Below are 16,483 nucleotides of genomic sequence, written 5' to 3' on the forward strand. Positions count from 1 at the left end.
CACTTTGTTTTCGTTCTGGCGGCGCCCTTAATTATGTACAAACAATAATTTAGCCTGCACATTTCTGTACAAACGATATAGAAACGATTGTGACAATTTGTGATTGAATTAGAAATGGGGGGGCTACCATTGAGACAGCCCTCACATTGTTTTCGTTCTGGCGGCGCCCTTAATAGTGTACAAACGAAAATTTGGCCTGCACATTTCTGTACAAACAATGTACAAACGATTGCGATACTTTGTGATTCAATTGGACATCGTGGGGGGAGCTACCACTCAGACAGCTCCCCCCTTTGTTTTCATTCTGGCGGCGCCCCTAAGTTTGTTCAAACAAACATTTCGCCTGCACATTTCTGTACAAACGATGCACAAACGAATGCGACAACTTGTGATTGAATTGGACATGGTGGGGGGGCTACCACTTAGACAGCCCCCATTTTTTCTGTTCTGGCGGCGCCCTTAATTATGTACAAACGAAAATTTCGCGTGCATATTTCTGTACGAACGAAGTACAAACGATTGCGACAATTTGTGATTGAATAGGACATGGTCGGAGGCTACCACTTAGACAGCCCCCAATTTTTTTCGTTCTGGCGGCGCCCCTAATTGCGTGCGAACATACATTTCGCCTGCACATTTCTGTACAAACGAAGTACAAACAATTGCGACAATTTGTGATTCAATTGGACATGGTGGGGGGGCTACCACTTAGACAGCCCCCATTTTTTCTGTTCTGGCGGCGCCCCTAATTGTGTACAAACGAAAATTTCGCCTCCACATTTCTGTACAAACGAAGTACACACGATTGCGACAATTTGTGATTCAACTGGACATGGTAGGAGGGGCTACCACTTAGGCATCCCCGACTTTCTTTTCGTTCTGGCGGCGCCCCTAATTGTGTACAAACGAAAATTTAGCCTTCACATTTCTGTAGAAACGATGTAGGAACGTTTGCGACAATTTGTCATTGAATTGGAAATGGTGGGGGTATCACTTAGACAGCCCCACTTTGTTTTCGTTCTGGCGGCGCCCCTAATTGTGTAAAAGAAAAATTTCGCCTGCACATTTCTGTACAAACGATGTACAAAACGATTGCGACAATTTGTGATTGAATTGGACATGGTGGGGGGGCTACCATTTGGACAGCCCCCACTTTGTTTTCGTTCTGACGGCGCCCCTAATTGTGTACAAATGAAAATTTCGCCTTCACATTTCTGTAGAAACGATGTACAAATGATTGCGACAATTTGTGCTTGAATAGGACATGTTGGTGGGGGGCTACCATTTAGACAGCCCCCACTTTGTTTTCGTTCTGACGGCGCCCCTAATTGTGTACAAACGAAAATTTCGCCTTCATATTTCTGTAGAAACGATGTACAAATGATTGCGACAATTTGTGCTTGAATAGGACATGTTGGTGGGGGGCTACCATTTAGACAGCCCCCACTTTGTTTTCGTTCTGTCGGCGCCCCTAATTGTGTACAAACGAAAATTTCGCCTTCACATTTCTGTAGAAACGATGTACAAATGATTGCGACAATTTGTGCTTGAATAGGACATGTTGGTGGGGGGCTATTATTTAGACAGCCCCCACTTTGTTTTCGTTCTGACGGCGCCCCTAATTGTGTACAAACGAAAATTTCGCCTGCACATTTGTGTACAAACGATTGAGACCATTTCCGATTGAGTCTGATAAGGGGGGGGGCTGTCTAAATGGACGTCTCCTTTTCACCTCTACTGTAATTAAATTCTTCCTCGAGAAAATCTGTAATCAACACTGTCAGTAGCTACGTCCTCGACTAATATACCTTAACAAGTACAGCTTTATTTTCGTATATTTTTCAACAGTTAACCAATTTAAAACTATCGCAAACAAGAATATGTAGTCAACTTCTTAAATACTTCGCTCGCCGAAACACATTCAGCGCGTGCAACCAGCAAAAACAACATGTTTGGCGTCTCACAAATGGAAAAGGGAGAAAAAAAGAGAAGGAAAAGCAGCACGGCAGTGCCTTATCGCAGTCAGAGCTGACAACATAGTTTCGGTCGTCACTAACGCGAATAGACCTACTAGCGATGTACAAGAGTTATACAGTTACAATATACGTTGTGCCACAGTAGCGCTACAGGCGGAATGTGCACGAACTACAAATGAATATGTTCCCTTACAAGCATCAGTCACTGTTGCACCCTCTTTACATTCTACACATCCTTTTTTCTCCCACTTTTTGACCTTGACAAGCAGAAGTACCAGGCTTTCCGAGTTCACAACCATAAACTGTTTGTGTACAGGGTACGTTTTCAGTTCTTCGAATGACTGTGCGCGCGAAGAACAAGGGTGATGATCGGGCTACCGTATTCGGAAGTCAGAAACACCCGGTTGCAATAATAAATGTAAAATACAAATATAGAGCCTTGACAATGCCGTGAGGATGAATATATATATATATATATATATATATATATATATATATATAGATAGATATAGATATAGATATATATATATATATATATAGATAGATAGATAGATAGATAGATAGATAGATAGATAGATAGATAGATAGATTGATTGATTGATTTCAATTCGTTATACGGAAAAAGCAGAAATTTTAAGGAAAAAAATAGCATACCTTTTAAGTAGTTAAAATGAATTGTAACTTCTTTTTTTTCGTATTCCATTATTTTTACAGAAGAAAAACATACAGTAATTTTTATTGTTTCATTAATTAACTCAGGTCATCATACTACAAATTGCATTCCTAAACATTTTTTCAGACATATTGAATATGTCTATCATTTCACACTTTTCTCCAATATTATTGTAGTGAGAGCTCATTCTCCATAAAGGGGATTTATACAGAATGTCAGTGCGTGCTTTCTTACAGTACATGGTACTACTATTGCTTAACCTCGTTCTAGACGTCGGAACATGCAGAAATATATTAGAACTTAGTTCAATGCAATCAATTTTATTATTTATTATTTTATCTAGAAAAACTAAATCATTAACATACCTACGTTGCTCTAATGTCGGTATATTGAAATTGTTTGTTAGTTCTGGGTATGATATGTATGCTGGGTACATTCCAGTTTTTTTATACATTAGTAATCTCAAAAACTTGCACTGCACTCTTTCAATCATTTGGATATATTTTCCATTATGAGGAGTCCAAATAACAGAAGCGTATTCCAGTTGGGATCTGATATACGAATAATATAGTTTCAAAATGGTCATGTGGCTACGGAAGTCTCTACTTACACGACAAACAAATCCAAGACTCTTATAAGCATTGTTTGCAATAGTTTCAATGTGATTTGCGAAAGTCAGTTTTGGGTCGAAGGTAACACCAAGGTATTTAACAGTTTCCGGCTTACAAAGATTTATACCGTCAATAGTATAATCATAACTTATGTATTTTCCTTTTCTAGTAAATGTAATAGCTTTACATTTAGTTATGTTTAGACTAAATTTATTCACGTGGCACCAGTGTTTTACATTTTCCAAGTCTTCCTGGAGGTTTTTACAGTCTTCAAGTGATTTAATTTGAGTATATAATTTTAAGTCATACGCAAAGAGTAAAGTATGCGATTTCTTGATGTGCTTAGTTATGTCATTGATAGTGATGAGGAATAATAAAGGTCTAAGGTTTGATCCTTGCGGTACTCCCGATGTAGCATTAAAATTGTTGGAGATATGACCTTTGTAAGTTACAGATTGTTTACGATCACGTAAGTATGATGTGAAAAGTACTAATGCTTGCTTAGAAAGATTCATAAGAGTTAGTTTTTCAAGTAAAATGTCGTGGTTAACTAAATCGAACGCCTTCTGAAAGTCTGTATAGATTACATCCACCTGCCCCCCTTTGTCTAGTTCTGAAGCTATAAAGTTTGTTATAATTGTCAAATTAGTTGAAGTGGATCTATTCTTGAGAAATCCGTGTTGGTATACAGAGATACTGGATCTAACATGATTCAGTAAGCTATTGTGTATTATATATTCATAAATTTTTGCAAATGGAGATAGAATTGCAATTGGTCTAAAGCTTTCTATATTTTTAGCATTGCTAGTTTTTGGAATAGGACATATCAAGCTTTCTTTCCATCGGTCTGGAAAAACATATTTTACGGACATGTTTAATAGTATATGTATAGGATGTTTTATGATATCAATAGTTCCCTTTATTATGTAGGGTGGGATACCATCAGGGCCACACGCTGTTCTAGATTTCATCCTTTTAATGGCATTTTCTATTTCTGATATTGTTATGTCAGTGATTTGGAAAATATCGAGTGATATACTTCTAGGTTCGTGTGACATTAGAGCATCAGTGTTATAACTCACAGGTTCATGATTGTAAACAGACTTAAAATAATGTGCAAAAGCCTCCGCAATATCCCTGTTACACTGTAGACTTTCACCATTATACATAAGGGGGCCATTAGTCAAATGCCTTGTTTTATTTTTGATAAAATTCCAAAAGTTTGTTGGATCATCTGCTATGCAATTCTCGGAGTTAGCTACGAATTCTTTGTATGCTTTCGCAATTTTTGCCTTTATCTCCGTCCTTAAATTATAGAATTTATTACGGTAATATGTATTATTGTCTATTGTGTTCTTCCACTTTCTGTGATAGTACGATTTTTGTTTGATTTTTCGAATTATTTCTGAGTTAAACCAGACAGGAAAGATTTTATTACTGGGATTCTTTTTAGTTGGAATGCATTGTTTAAATACGTCGTCAATTAATTGATAAAACGTTTTTACAGCTATATTTACGTCATTTAAATATGGAAGGCAATTCCAATTAACTTTTGAAAGTTCTAAATACAATTTATGATAATCAGCTTTTCTGAAATTAAAACCAGATGATCTATTGTTTACTTTTTGTTTCGGAAAACGTTTAACTGAAACCGCTATAATTAAGGGGGGATGGTGATCGTCTATAGGCACCAATGGTGAATTTTCGCGGTTTACTTCAATTTCGCATGCATTTGAGAGTACTAGGTTCAGTGTACGGTAATTGGTATTTTGTATATTATTATGCATAGTTAAATTATAGAGTGACAGGAAATTGAGGAGGCTTTTACATTTAGTTGAGGAATGAGTGAAGTCAAACATAGAATTGCTAATTTCCGGTAGGTTGAAGTCCCCAATACAGAGAATAGAGCTACCCACTGGGCAATTACTTTCAATGAATTGATAGAAGTTTTCGTAAGTGCTTATTTTCGATTCTGGCCCTATATACAAAGCACAAATATACACAACTAAGGATTTGTTTATAAGTTTGATTAGAACACATTCAAATCCTGCATCATATGAATTAACAAACTGAACATTGAAATCTGAATGTATTGATATTATTACAACCCCTCCCTTTGATGTCCCAGATAGTTTCAAGTTCCTGTCTTGACGAAATACCGTGTATCTGTCATCAAAATATTCAGAATTATAGTAACCGTCACACAACTAACTTTCAACAGCTATAATAATATCATAGTTAGAAGCTAAAACATTAGTATAAAATATTTCACTTTTACATCGTAAGCTACGACAATTCTGGAAATATATTTGCAAGTTAGTTCTACCTATTTGTGTTAACGTGTCACTGACCTTCTTTTTAAAACATTTTGGTACATGCATATTTTTATCTATTATCTTACTTACAGATGGAGAGTTCTTGATACACATTTTTCAATTGACTGGATTTGTCACAATAGGTTTGTTCTTGGACAAAGAGGGGGAAGATAAACTCTTCTTCCTGCTCCCTGTGGCGCCTTCAGAGCTCATCTGCTGGATTTCTTTAGCCCCGGGCTGTTCAGGTGGCACACTATCACTTTGGAATGCAGTCATTGTTGTTTGCTGCTGGTCTCTTTCTTTCAAGTCCCAAAGGGTGAATCTCTTCCCATCTATGAATAAAAACCGAAATTGCATATACGCGAAGCTTCCTTTCCTTCTAGCCTCATCTAGATAAAATTGAAGTTGCTTCCTTTACACCTTATTTGAATAATCTTGGTCAACGTATATTTTAGTCTCTCGAAGTTTGCTCCTATTTTTTAACACAAGTGCTTTCTTTTTATGACTAGTTAACTTGCACACAATAGGTCGGTTTCTTCCTGGCGCTTTCCTTCCCACTCTGTGCGTTCGCTGTAGGTCTTCGTCTCGTAGTTCAATATGGAGTCTATCCTGTATCACTGTTCTCACTTTGGTTTCGGTTTCTTCCCAAGTTTCCCTTGCATTTTCTTCTATACCACATAGCACCAAATTTTGTCTTCTTGAATGGTTTTCAAGAAAGTCGATTTTGTCTTCTAAATATTTCGCATATTCTCGTAAATCACTCACTTCACTAGACATGTTTTTTAACTGTAATTCAACGTTGTTGAACCTACTTGTTAGTTCACATACACTCGTTTTTAATTGTTTTATTTCTACGACAATTTGCTCGTTGGAACTGCGAACATTGTTAAGGATTTCCTTTATATCTGCCAATTCAGATTCGTGAGGGGGCCCTGGATTGCTTTCCACACAACCAATTATAAGCATCGTAACTAGAACCAAACCCTATACAAAATATGCATTTTGGCGTTTGGTACCCCTTTCATACTGTACATCAGAACTGTTTTTCACTAACCCAATAAAAAGGCCTATTCTGGCCCTCCACGCACTTATTGTATCTCCCATGTTACGCTTGGTCGCATTCCGGAGCTTGCTGCAGACACGTCTTCACTCTACGAAGGCTCACTAGAAACCTAAAGTAAACTAATATCGTTCACTTTAAATTATTTTTACGTGTCTCGATACCAACCCTGCAGAACCTCAACTTCAACCTCCCTTAGATGGTGTACTAACGAGTTCAAAGTATCATCAATGAACACAGTGACCCTGCATGAGTGTTGTGGTTTGACCTCTCTCTCTCGTTTTATGGGTCTCGGTTGTTCGGTGATAGAGCGTTCAGCTCTGGTGTATGGGGGTCACAGGCTCAAAATCCTGTTCCCACCAAATGTGAACTTTGTGGTGGACAAACACCGTGTACGTGCAAGGTCCTAGGTTGAAAATCCTGTTCCAATCAAGTGAACTTTGTGGTGGACAAACACCATGTACGTGAATTTCCTCCCACTTTCTCCGTTACAACATTTCATTCATTTCTCATCATCACCGTCTCCATTGGCCTAGCTGACATAACTGTGGGACGTAACCGAAAACTATGAATTTGACACTAATATCGTTCATTTTAAATTATTTTTACGTGTCTCGATACCAACCCTGCAGAACCTCAACTTCAACCTCCCTTAGATGGTGTACTAACGAGTTCAAAGTATCATCAATGAACACAGTGACCCTGCATGAGTGTTGTGGTTTGACCTCTCTCTCTCGTTTTATGGGTCTCGGTTGTTCGGTGATAGAGCGTTCAGCTCTGGTGTATGGGGGTCACAGGCTCAAAATCCTGTTCCCACCAAATGTGAACTTTGTGGTGGACAAACACCGTGTACGTGCAAGGTCCTAGGTTGAAAATCCTGTTCCAATCAAGTGAACTTTGTGGTGGACAAACACCGTGTACGTGAATTTTCTCCCACTTTCTCTGTTACAACATTTCATTCATTTCTCATCATCACCGTCTCCATTGGCCTAGCTGACATAACTGTGGGACGTAACCGAAAACTATGAATTTGACACTAATATCGTTCATTTTAAATTATTTTCACGTGTCTTGATACCAACTCTGGAGACCTCAACTTCAACCTCCCTTAGATGGTGTACTAACGAGTTCAGAGTATCATCATTGAACACAGCGACACTGCATGAGTGTTATGGTTTGACCTGTCTTTCTCGTTTTATGGGTCTCGGTTGACGGTGATAAAGCGTTCACCTCTGGTGTATGGGGGTCACAGGCTCAAAATCCTGATCCCACCAAGTGAACTTTGTGGTGGACAAACACCGTGTACCTGAATTTCCTCCCACTTTCTCCGTTCCAACATTTCATTCATTTCTCATCATCACCGTCTCCATTAGCCTAGCCAACACAACTGTGGGACGTAGAACTTAAAGATTTTCCATTAGTCTAATCGTGATAAGCGTGGGACGTAAAACTCAGATTTCATTTCATTGTTTCTCTCGTAAGATCTTAGCTCGGGGGGTTGGGGCGTTTCTGATCACATTTTGATACCTTTTCATCACGGGTGTCGGTGGCTCAGTGGTAGAGCGTTCACCTATGATGCATGGGTCAAGGGTTGAACTCCCCAAAACGCCACGTCTTTGCCTAATACCATGACCAAATTTTGATAACCTTTTGGCTCCCTTGTCTGACCCCTCAGATCACAGACAGACAAACAGATATACAATTTATTTAAAGCTATCATATGATATTATCAATGGCTAATACACACATATCTTCGCTTCGTCTTGTTCTGAAACCATGACCAAATTTTGATACCTTTTCGGCAGGGGGCCTCGCTGGCTCAGTGGTAAAGCGTTCACCTATGGTACATGGGGGGTCCCAGGTTCAAAATCCTGTTTCCGCCAAGTGAACTTTGTTGTGGACAAACGCCTTGTACGTAGATTTCCTCGGAGTTCTCCCGTTTCCTCCCACTTTCTTCATTCCAACATTTCATTCATTTCTCATCATCACCGTCTTCATTAACCTAACAGGCATAGATGTGGGACGTAAAACTCAAAGATTTCCAACCATGGGACGAAAACTCAAAGATTTCCCATTAGCCTATCTTGCATAATTGTGGGACGTAAAACTCAAAGATTTCATTTCATTGTTCACGCCTAGCCTAGCTGGCATAATCGTGGGACGTAAAACTCAAAGATTTCATTTCATTGTTCGCACCTTTAATGTTTGCTGGCCCCGAGCACATACTACAGACAGATAGACAGACACACAGGAAGGCATGATATTATCAAAATTAAAACACATAATATACCTCTTCTTTTTATAATATTATTTTAACGTTAAATTGTAAGTGATACGAATTTACGTTCACTATCTGCTTTATACAAGTCTCCAGACATTTCTTACGTCAGCTGTAATCTACTTGCAATACGAGTCAGAAAACATTCAAGAATTCCATCTTATCATTTTTTCAGAATTCAACGTGCAACGAGCAGAAGCATCATACATCATACAGGTTCGCTTATACAGGGTTTGTCCGGGAAGTAATAGGACTGATTTTATTCCGCCATGACTGTACTTCGGAGCGTGCGCGCACCGACTGGATCCGGTAGAGGGCGTTCCTAGCTAACGAACGAGCGGCTGGTCAGTTGTCTCCGAGCACACGGAGAGTCAGGACAGGCTTTTTCGCGCGACATGTTTCTGTGAGTGGTGCAAGCCGAAAATGCAGCGTTCTTTAGAGCAGAGGTACGCGATTAAATTCTGTGTTAAACTCGGTAAATCTGCGACAGAGACGTTTGATATGATCAAGCAGCTTACCCAGATGATGCTTTAGCAATAAGTGGTGTGCTTCGGTGGCACAAGGCCTTTTCGGAGGGCCGGGAAGAGGTCGCCGATGAAGACCGTGCTGGAAGACTTTCGACTTCGACAAACACCGACAATGTGACTCGTGTGCGCGAAGTTTTGAACTAAGACCGTCGACTAAGTATTCGTTTAATTGCCCAGATGTTAAATTTACCAAAAACTGTGGTTCATGAAATTGTGACGGAGCATTTGATCATGCGCAAGGTGTGCGCGAAGATTGTCCCAAAAGTGCTCACTGACGACCAGAAATTGCGGCGAGTGGAATTGTGCCAAGAAAATTTGAACATGTGTGAAAGTGATCCCAATTTTTGAATAACGTAATCACAGGTGACGAATCATGGATCTTTGAGTATGATGCCGAGACAAAGAAGCAATCTTCCGAGTGGCACACGCCGGCGTCTCCTCGCCCAAAAAGGGAAGAATGAGCAAATCCAAAATGAAAACGATGCTCATTGTCTTTTTTGACATCAAAGGCATCGTCCACCATGAATTTGTTCCTCCTGGACAAACCGTCAACGCCAAGTTTTACGTGGAAGTGCCCAAGAGACTCAAACGAAAGGTCAATCGGGTCCGACCAGACATCGGAGCCGACTGGAAGCTGCACCACGACAACGCCCCGGCTCACACCGCCTTTCTTGTGAACAGCTACCTGACCAATTCCGGCATCCCAACGCTTCTGCAGCCGCCCTACAGCCCAGATGTGTCCGCCCGGACTTCGTTTTGTTTCCTCGCCTGAAACGCCCGATGAAAGGCAAACATTTTGAGACGACAGAGGGGATCCAAGCAGTTTGCACCGCGGCTCTCAAGGCTATTCCGGAGAATGACTTCCGGGACGCTTTCAATGCTTGGAAATCGCGCTGGCAGCGCTGCATCGACGCAGAAGGAGCCTATTTTGAAAGTTTTTAAAGAATTGTAACGATTGGCTCAATATTTTTTTTTAAATCGACTCAGTCCTATTACTTTTCGGACAAACCCTGTATGTATATGTTTTTAACGTTAGAGTTTCATATCATTATCAAATACGGAAACGCAAAGTAAATACACTGTCTGGAGTGCATTTATAGTTAAATGAAGACATAACATATTGTTTTATTCTTTCAGGGATAATCATAGACCGTAATATTTTTAATATTATATTTTTTACTTACCTATTTTAATAAACTCGTCTGATGATAACACTTATTCACAGCTCTAGTCATCCAATGGATCAAGCACACACAAACACACACACACACACTATTACAAATATGAAGTGAAAAACAGCGAAGACTAATTACAGCTTCTCTCTGTTAACTCTAACTTACAACTAATCTTCTTTCAGGTCTACACACACACTCTCTCTCTCATACACACACACACACACACACACACACACACACGTGTTTGCCTTAGAGAATCATGTCAGAACAAGTTCGGTCATGCCTAACATAATCGAGGTCACATACTAGTCATCGAAAACATATCTCGTTACGGTTTCAATACATGAGATAATATCTTTCACATAAAGACTTGGGAAAGTCATGTTTCATTTTGTTTATACAGGCATCTCTATGAGACTATGACAGATTTTCATCCTACGTTGTGAAAACATTATCAAATGATATGGGGAGCTTCAGTTATTAGATTATGTTGAATCAATGGAATCCAATACGTTTTAAAACAATCATATTCATCTTAGCAAACCCCAGGGAACGTTCCCAGGACTAAAATTTTCAAACATGGGACTCTAACACTTAACAACACGATTTTGTATGGGTATGTGTTTCGTTATCAGACTCATATATTGTTTCTCATCCCACGTTTTAAAAAGATCGTGAAATACAATATTTACCTTAGCAACTAAGACCAATTTCGTACAATCTGCTGAGAAGCTTCGATCATTTGAATATCACGTCTTCAGTTCATAACCTACAGGCATTTCGTGGGAATAGGACAAAGGGGCTAAATCGCTTATGCTCTTCGGCTTTCCAGAAGGAGCAGGGGGGGTAACGGGGGTTCAAATAACTAGACAATATAAGACGAGAACAATTATGTTTCATCTTGTTTCTACATCTGGTAGGCGTGCAAGACTATGAGCATAGCAACAGCGAGTTCCCACAACCAAAATTTTCCCACGGGGCTCCTGGTGGTAGCCCTAAAAGGCTATGAGCATAACAGTAGGTTGTTATGCTCACTACGAGCGCAATTCCCCCTCTACCCCCTAACTGCCAAAAAATTATGAAGCCGCCACTGACCATAGTACTTAAACAAAGTTACAGAGCGCAAAGTATTCCCATAACTATAATTCTAAAGTGAGATTGAGTAAGGTGCTTCGAGCATAGGACTTTATGATGTTATAACCATAAAGTTTAAATGATTAGAAAATACATTTACAATTTAAACAATCCTCATTACCGCATAAAGACTTGGAGTTAATAAATATAATTCTATAACAAACTCGATTATATTCATTCTGGTATATATGTAATTTTCCGTTTTTAATATTTCTTTTAAGATGTTCATAATGCTTTTCGTATCTAGATGGTAGTTTTAATACAGCTTTTTCTTCTTCTTTAGATGATAAAACAGCATAAATTTCTCCATTAATAATTACATAATCAAAAACATCTTGTAGCCCTTCTAAATGAGTACCTTTAAGTATAGTATATTTAAAGTTCGATTTATTTTTTCTACATTCTATACATTTTTTAGCATTTGCACATCTTGGGTCTATTTTAAATTCTTTTTGACACATTAAACATGTTTTGGGTGGTAATGTTTCATACAGACATTCACGACAAAGAGAATCTTTTTCTATATATCTAAACTGAGCTTTATATTTTTCTTTTTTACATTTCTTACAAATTTTAGTTTTACTATTTTCTTTATGTGTTTTAGTCTTATTATGTTTTTCTATATCTAGTAAGTATTTGTTACATGGTTCACAAAGTGTCTTATTCATGTTTGTAAAATATAATAATTTTTAAATTTAAATTTCATTTTTATATTATCCCTCTGAAACTAATACTAAGTTGCATAACCCAAAGTGAGATCGCATATGCTTTTATGACATTTAAAATCATAAAAACTTACAATTTAAAAATCTTACATCTAAAACTACAACTCTTCTAACTTATAATGACCCCATGGTAGGGTATTGATCCCATCCTTTAAAACACATCTCTTATCATCCACGCAACTTAAAGCTAACTTATTTACTTCTATACTGTACAAATCGTGCTTATAACTTCTAATCAAGTTCATCTTCTTATAATATTCTTTTTGGCTAATCAAACAGTCCTTATATTCGTTAAATGAAAGTTCTTTATACACAACACTCTTCTTAACACCTTTAGCCTTCTTACAACACTTTTCTTTATCGAACTTACCTTTAAAGTCTTTATCTGTTAAATCTATTTGAGGTGCTTTTATACTGTACATCTTACTTCTCAAACCCACAAACTCTTCTATGATTGTGCCTTTAATCTCATCCTTCATCTTACCAAGTATTTTCTTATTGATTCGTGGTATCTTATATTTGTTATCTTTAGGGTAATCACTCGTGTCGAAGTAATCAATGTAGTTTTTCATGTCCTCGTACACATCTTCTGTTTGGATATGGTATATATAACTATCAATATCTGTATAACATACTTCTATTTTGTCTTGGTATTTTGGCTTCATCACATTATAATGGAAGTCGTACATTAAATATTTCGACAAATCTAGAATTGACACACCAACATAAATCGGTTTGTTAAATTGCACTTTAACCTTGTTCATGTGAACTGCTACTAAATTTTCCGTAAAAACTGTAGTACTCTTATAATTCGGTTTTGCTACAAGCTTCTCGTATTTTTTCTCATCACTTACAAGTTTGATGTTAACTCTCTTTCTAATATTTTCCATAGTCTTTCCAAAAACTGAATTGTTCATGAGCTTATAGAAGTCTTTTTCAAAGTCATTTGTTGCTCTAGTTCTCATCTGCGTGTTTAAATCAATATATTTCTTTAACCAATCTGATTGTTCGAACTCTATTACTCGATGTATCTTGGTAAGTTTTAATCCAAGTGAAAGACATTGTTTTAGGTTTCGATAGTGAATTACATATTTTTCTTTGTCATATAGGGTTGTTAAGAGTTTTGATTGTTTTGAACCAGGTGGACACATGTTTTGAGGTGCTAATGGGTAGTCTTTGTGATAGTCATGCAATTCTTTAGGATATTCAAGATCAACTTCTAATATGTAACCAGTATCAGAATCATCAGGTATATTTGTGAAATCTATTTCTCTTATCTCATCTTCACTTAACCATCTGAATCCCTTATACGGCATATATTGACTCATTGCCCACCCATACAAGTTATTGGCATCTAGATACATTAAGTAAGAATCTTCTTTATTCTTATTGTAATCTTCCATATACTTATTGTTTGCTTTCACATATCTTTTTGAGCATTGACTAATCCCACCTCTTATACCTTTCTCTACCATTAATACCATGTCATAATCCCACAACAATTCTAATTTTATATTTGTCATCTTTAACATTGCGTCCCAAGCTAAACCTGGTGCTGTCATATACCAAGCTGGATCAAGATCATAAGCTTTAAGACATGTTTCTCTAAAGTTCTCAAACACATCTGCTAACAATAATACATCTGTTTTCAAATATAAATCATGGTATTGTCCGAGATTCTTAATGTCAAATGTTTTCCATACTTTCTTTGCATGTTCATAATCTTCATCACTTATATGTGTATTCATAAGCTTGTTGTAGAATGCTTCTTTTGGTGGTAATTTTCTTTCTCTAAACTTATCCCAATTGTTAACATAATCATATGGGTAAACACCTTTTCTTATTACAAGTTGAAACTGTTCTTGATTAGGATAAAAGTGTTGGGTATGTATCATTTGCTCAGGTTTCAAGTTCGATGACAATTTGTCTAGACTAGAAGCCATAAATCTAAACGAATCTACAAATTTCAATTTAATAGTTCCAACCTTTTTACTGAATGATATGTATCTTTCCTCGTTATTGGGTATTAGATCTATTTCTTCTTTATTACATCCAAGCTCTTTTATAAACAAGTGAGAGTCATATCCTGTTAAGTTATGTATGATCACTGGTACAAACTTTGGTACTTTAACTTTTAAATTGCAGTTATGACATAGTGGTGCTATAAATTTTCCTGTTATATGATCGTGATGCTTAACTTTATGATTTTCTTTAGTATACTCCTGCTTACAGTAATAACAACATTTAGATTCATTGAACTCTTTTCTCTGACATTTTGTTAATGGTAATTCGTTATTTTGTTTGTATATGTTCGATATGTGTTTAGCTTCTTTTGTTAACAGTCTTATAAATTTATTAGCAGCGTTCTTACCTCTATACAAAACAGGATTAGTTTTACTTCCATCACTCTTTACTACATAATAACAAAATCCAGATGGTTTATGTTGTTGATATTTTTTCGTATATGGCTCGTTATCTGGATAACATTCTTCACAACCCATAACTTTATGTAACAAACATTCAAAATCAGCATAAATCACAAATGGCATTTTCATTGTGTATTGGTAGTTTTTAAATTCAACACATTTACCTTCTTCAGGCATTATTATTTTTACTGGCTCATTTAACGAACAATCTTGCTCATGTTTATTTAAAGCGTTTTGAGAGTAAAAGTATAACAAACATCTGTCACATAAATATTTTCGAGCTCTCCATTTAGTTAACTGTGCACATACTAGTCTGCTTAAATCCTTAATCCAACAATAGTGTGTTTTAACTTGGTCTTCATTTTGTTCTTTTATATATAATAAATTGACATGATTTTCTTGCTTGTTTTGTGTGTGATGTAGTATATAGATTGAATAGTCTTTATCATATGCATAAACATTTATAGAAATACTAAGTAATTTTTCAGCTCTTGGAATATCACATAGTTTTACAGGAAAATGAATATTTTTTAATTTTTCTTCTAAGTATTTAACAGCTTGCTTGTACTTGGAAGGTCGTTGTGGATCTTTATTAACTGGGTATAGTGCAGAACAAATTGAATATAAGAAACATTTTTCATCTTCGTTCCTTACATTTATGATTGCTTGTTTATTTTTATCAGGTAAATCTATGTATGTTGATCCTCTATATGGTGTATATTTGACGATTGCTAGTTGTAAAAAGTTAATGTTTATAAGAGCCCAGCCAGAACCTCTAGCTTGGAGCTCATCCATTCTTGTTCTTAACCTTTGTTTCATCTTAGTTATTTCTTCTTTCAAATTACTTGATCGATATATTTCTTGGTTTTCAGTGTTAAAATAGAAGTTTTGAGTTTCTTCACCTTTCTTATATGTACAACTTATATAAAGATTAGCTTTCAATGAACTACGTTTACTTAAGCTAATTTGTAATCTGTTTGATATAGCTTTAGATGTTGCAGTAATATATTGTTCAAGTGGATCTTGTGGTTTGTAATCTGTTGTAAATCTCCATGTTTCTAATCTCGATTTTAATGCAATGTTCTGCCGTTTTACATCGATTGGTTGTGATTCAACTTTGATTCTTGGTTCTTCAATTACTTCTTGTTTAAAGGGGAATATATCTCTAATCTGCCTTCTGCTTTGTTCATCGTCATGTTGTTTAAGAAGGTCTATCAGTTCTGCTTTTCTTAATCGGGAATATCTTCTGATTCCCTTCTCTTTACATTGTCGTCTTAACTCTACTACGGTAAATTTACTATAATTATTCATCTTATTTATTATATAGAAAATCTTCGTTAGTACTCTTCACCGGGTTATTTCAGTTCACTTTCATTTTTTCTAACACATCGTTTAAACATCTGCACGCGTCTGCCATTGCCTACATATGTTTTCTCGTTATGTTAGACTAGAACTTTTATGGGATTAACCCATCAAAGTCACATATACGCATTTAAAACTGAATCATTTTTGTAAGCTTACTCATCATCATCATAATCATCACTACCATATTTGTATTCATCATCACTACTCAAATCAGATGT

General features: G+C 36.8%; 1 protein-coding gene across 1 annotated transcript; it reads right to left on the bottom strand.

The window, feature by feature from the left end:
- Nucleotides 1-5,989: 5,989 nt before the first annotated feature.
- LOC145687130 (uncharacterized) lies at nt 5,990-6,541 on the bottom strand. The gene has a single exon (XM_081760588.1). It carries the CDS (start codon nt 6,539-6,541, stop codon nt 5,990-5,992), a length of 552 nt encoding a protein of 183 aa, XP_081616714.1.
- Nucleotides 6,542-16,483: the final 9,942 nt, after the last annotated feature.

This window comes from Thermobia domestica, chromosome 6, assembly GCF_964235325.1.
Source record: "Thermobia domestica chromosome 6, izTheDome1.hap1.1, whole genome shotgun sequence".
NCBI classification, from domain to species: Eukaryota; Metazoa; Arthropoda; class Insecta; order Zygentoma; family Lepismatidae; genus Thermobia; species Thermobia domestica.

What these genes read in the sequence shown, in the direction of transcription:
- LOC145687130 (XM_081760588.1), bottom strand. Translation starts at nt 6,541, where the DNA reads ATGCTTATAATTGGTTGTGTGGAAAGCAATCCAGGGCCCCCTCACGAA.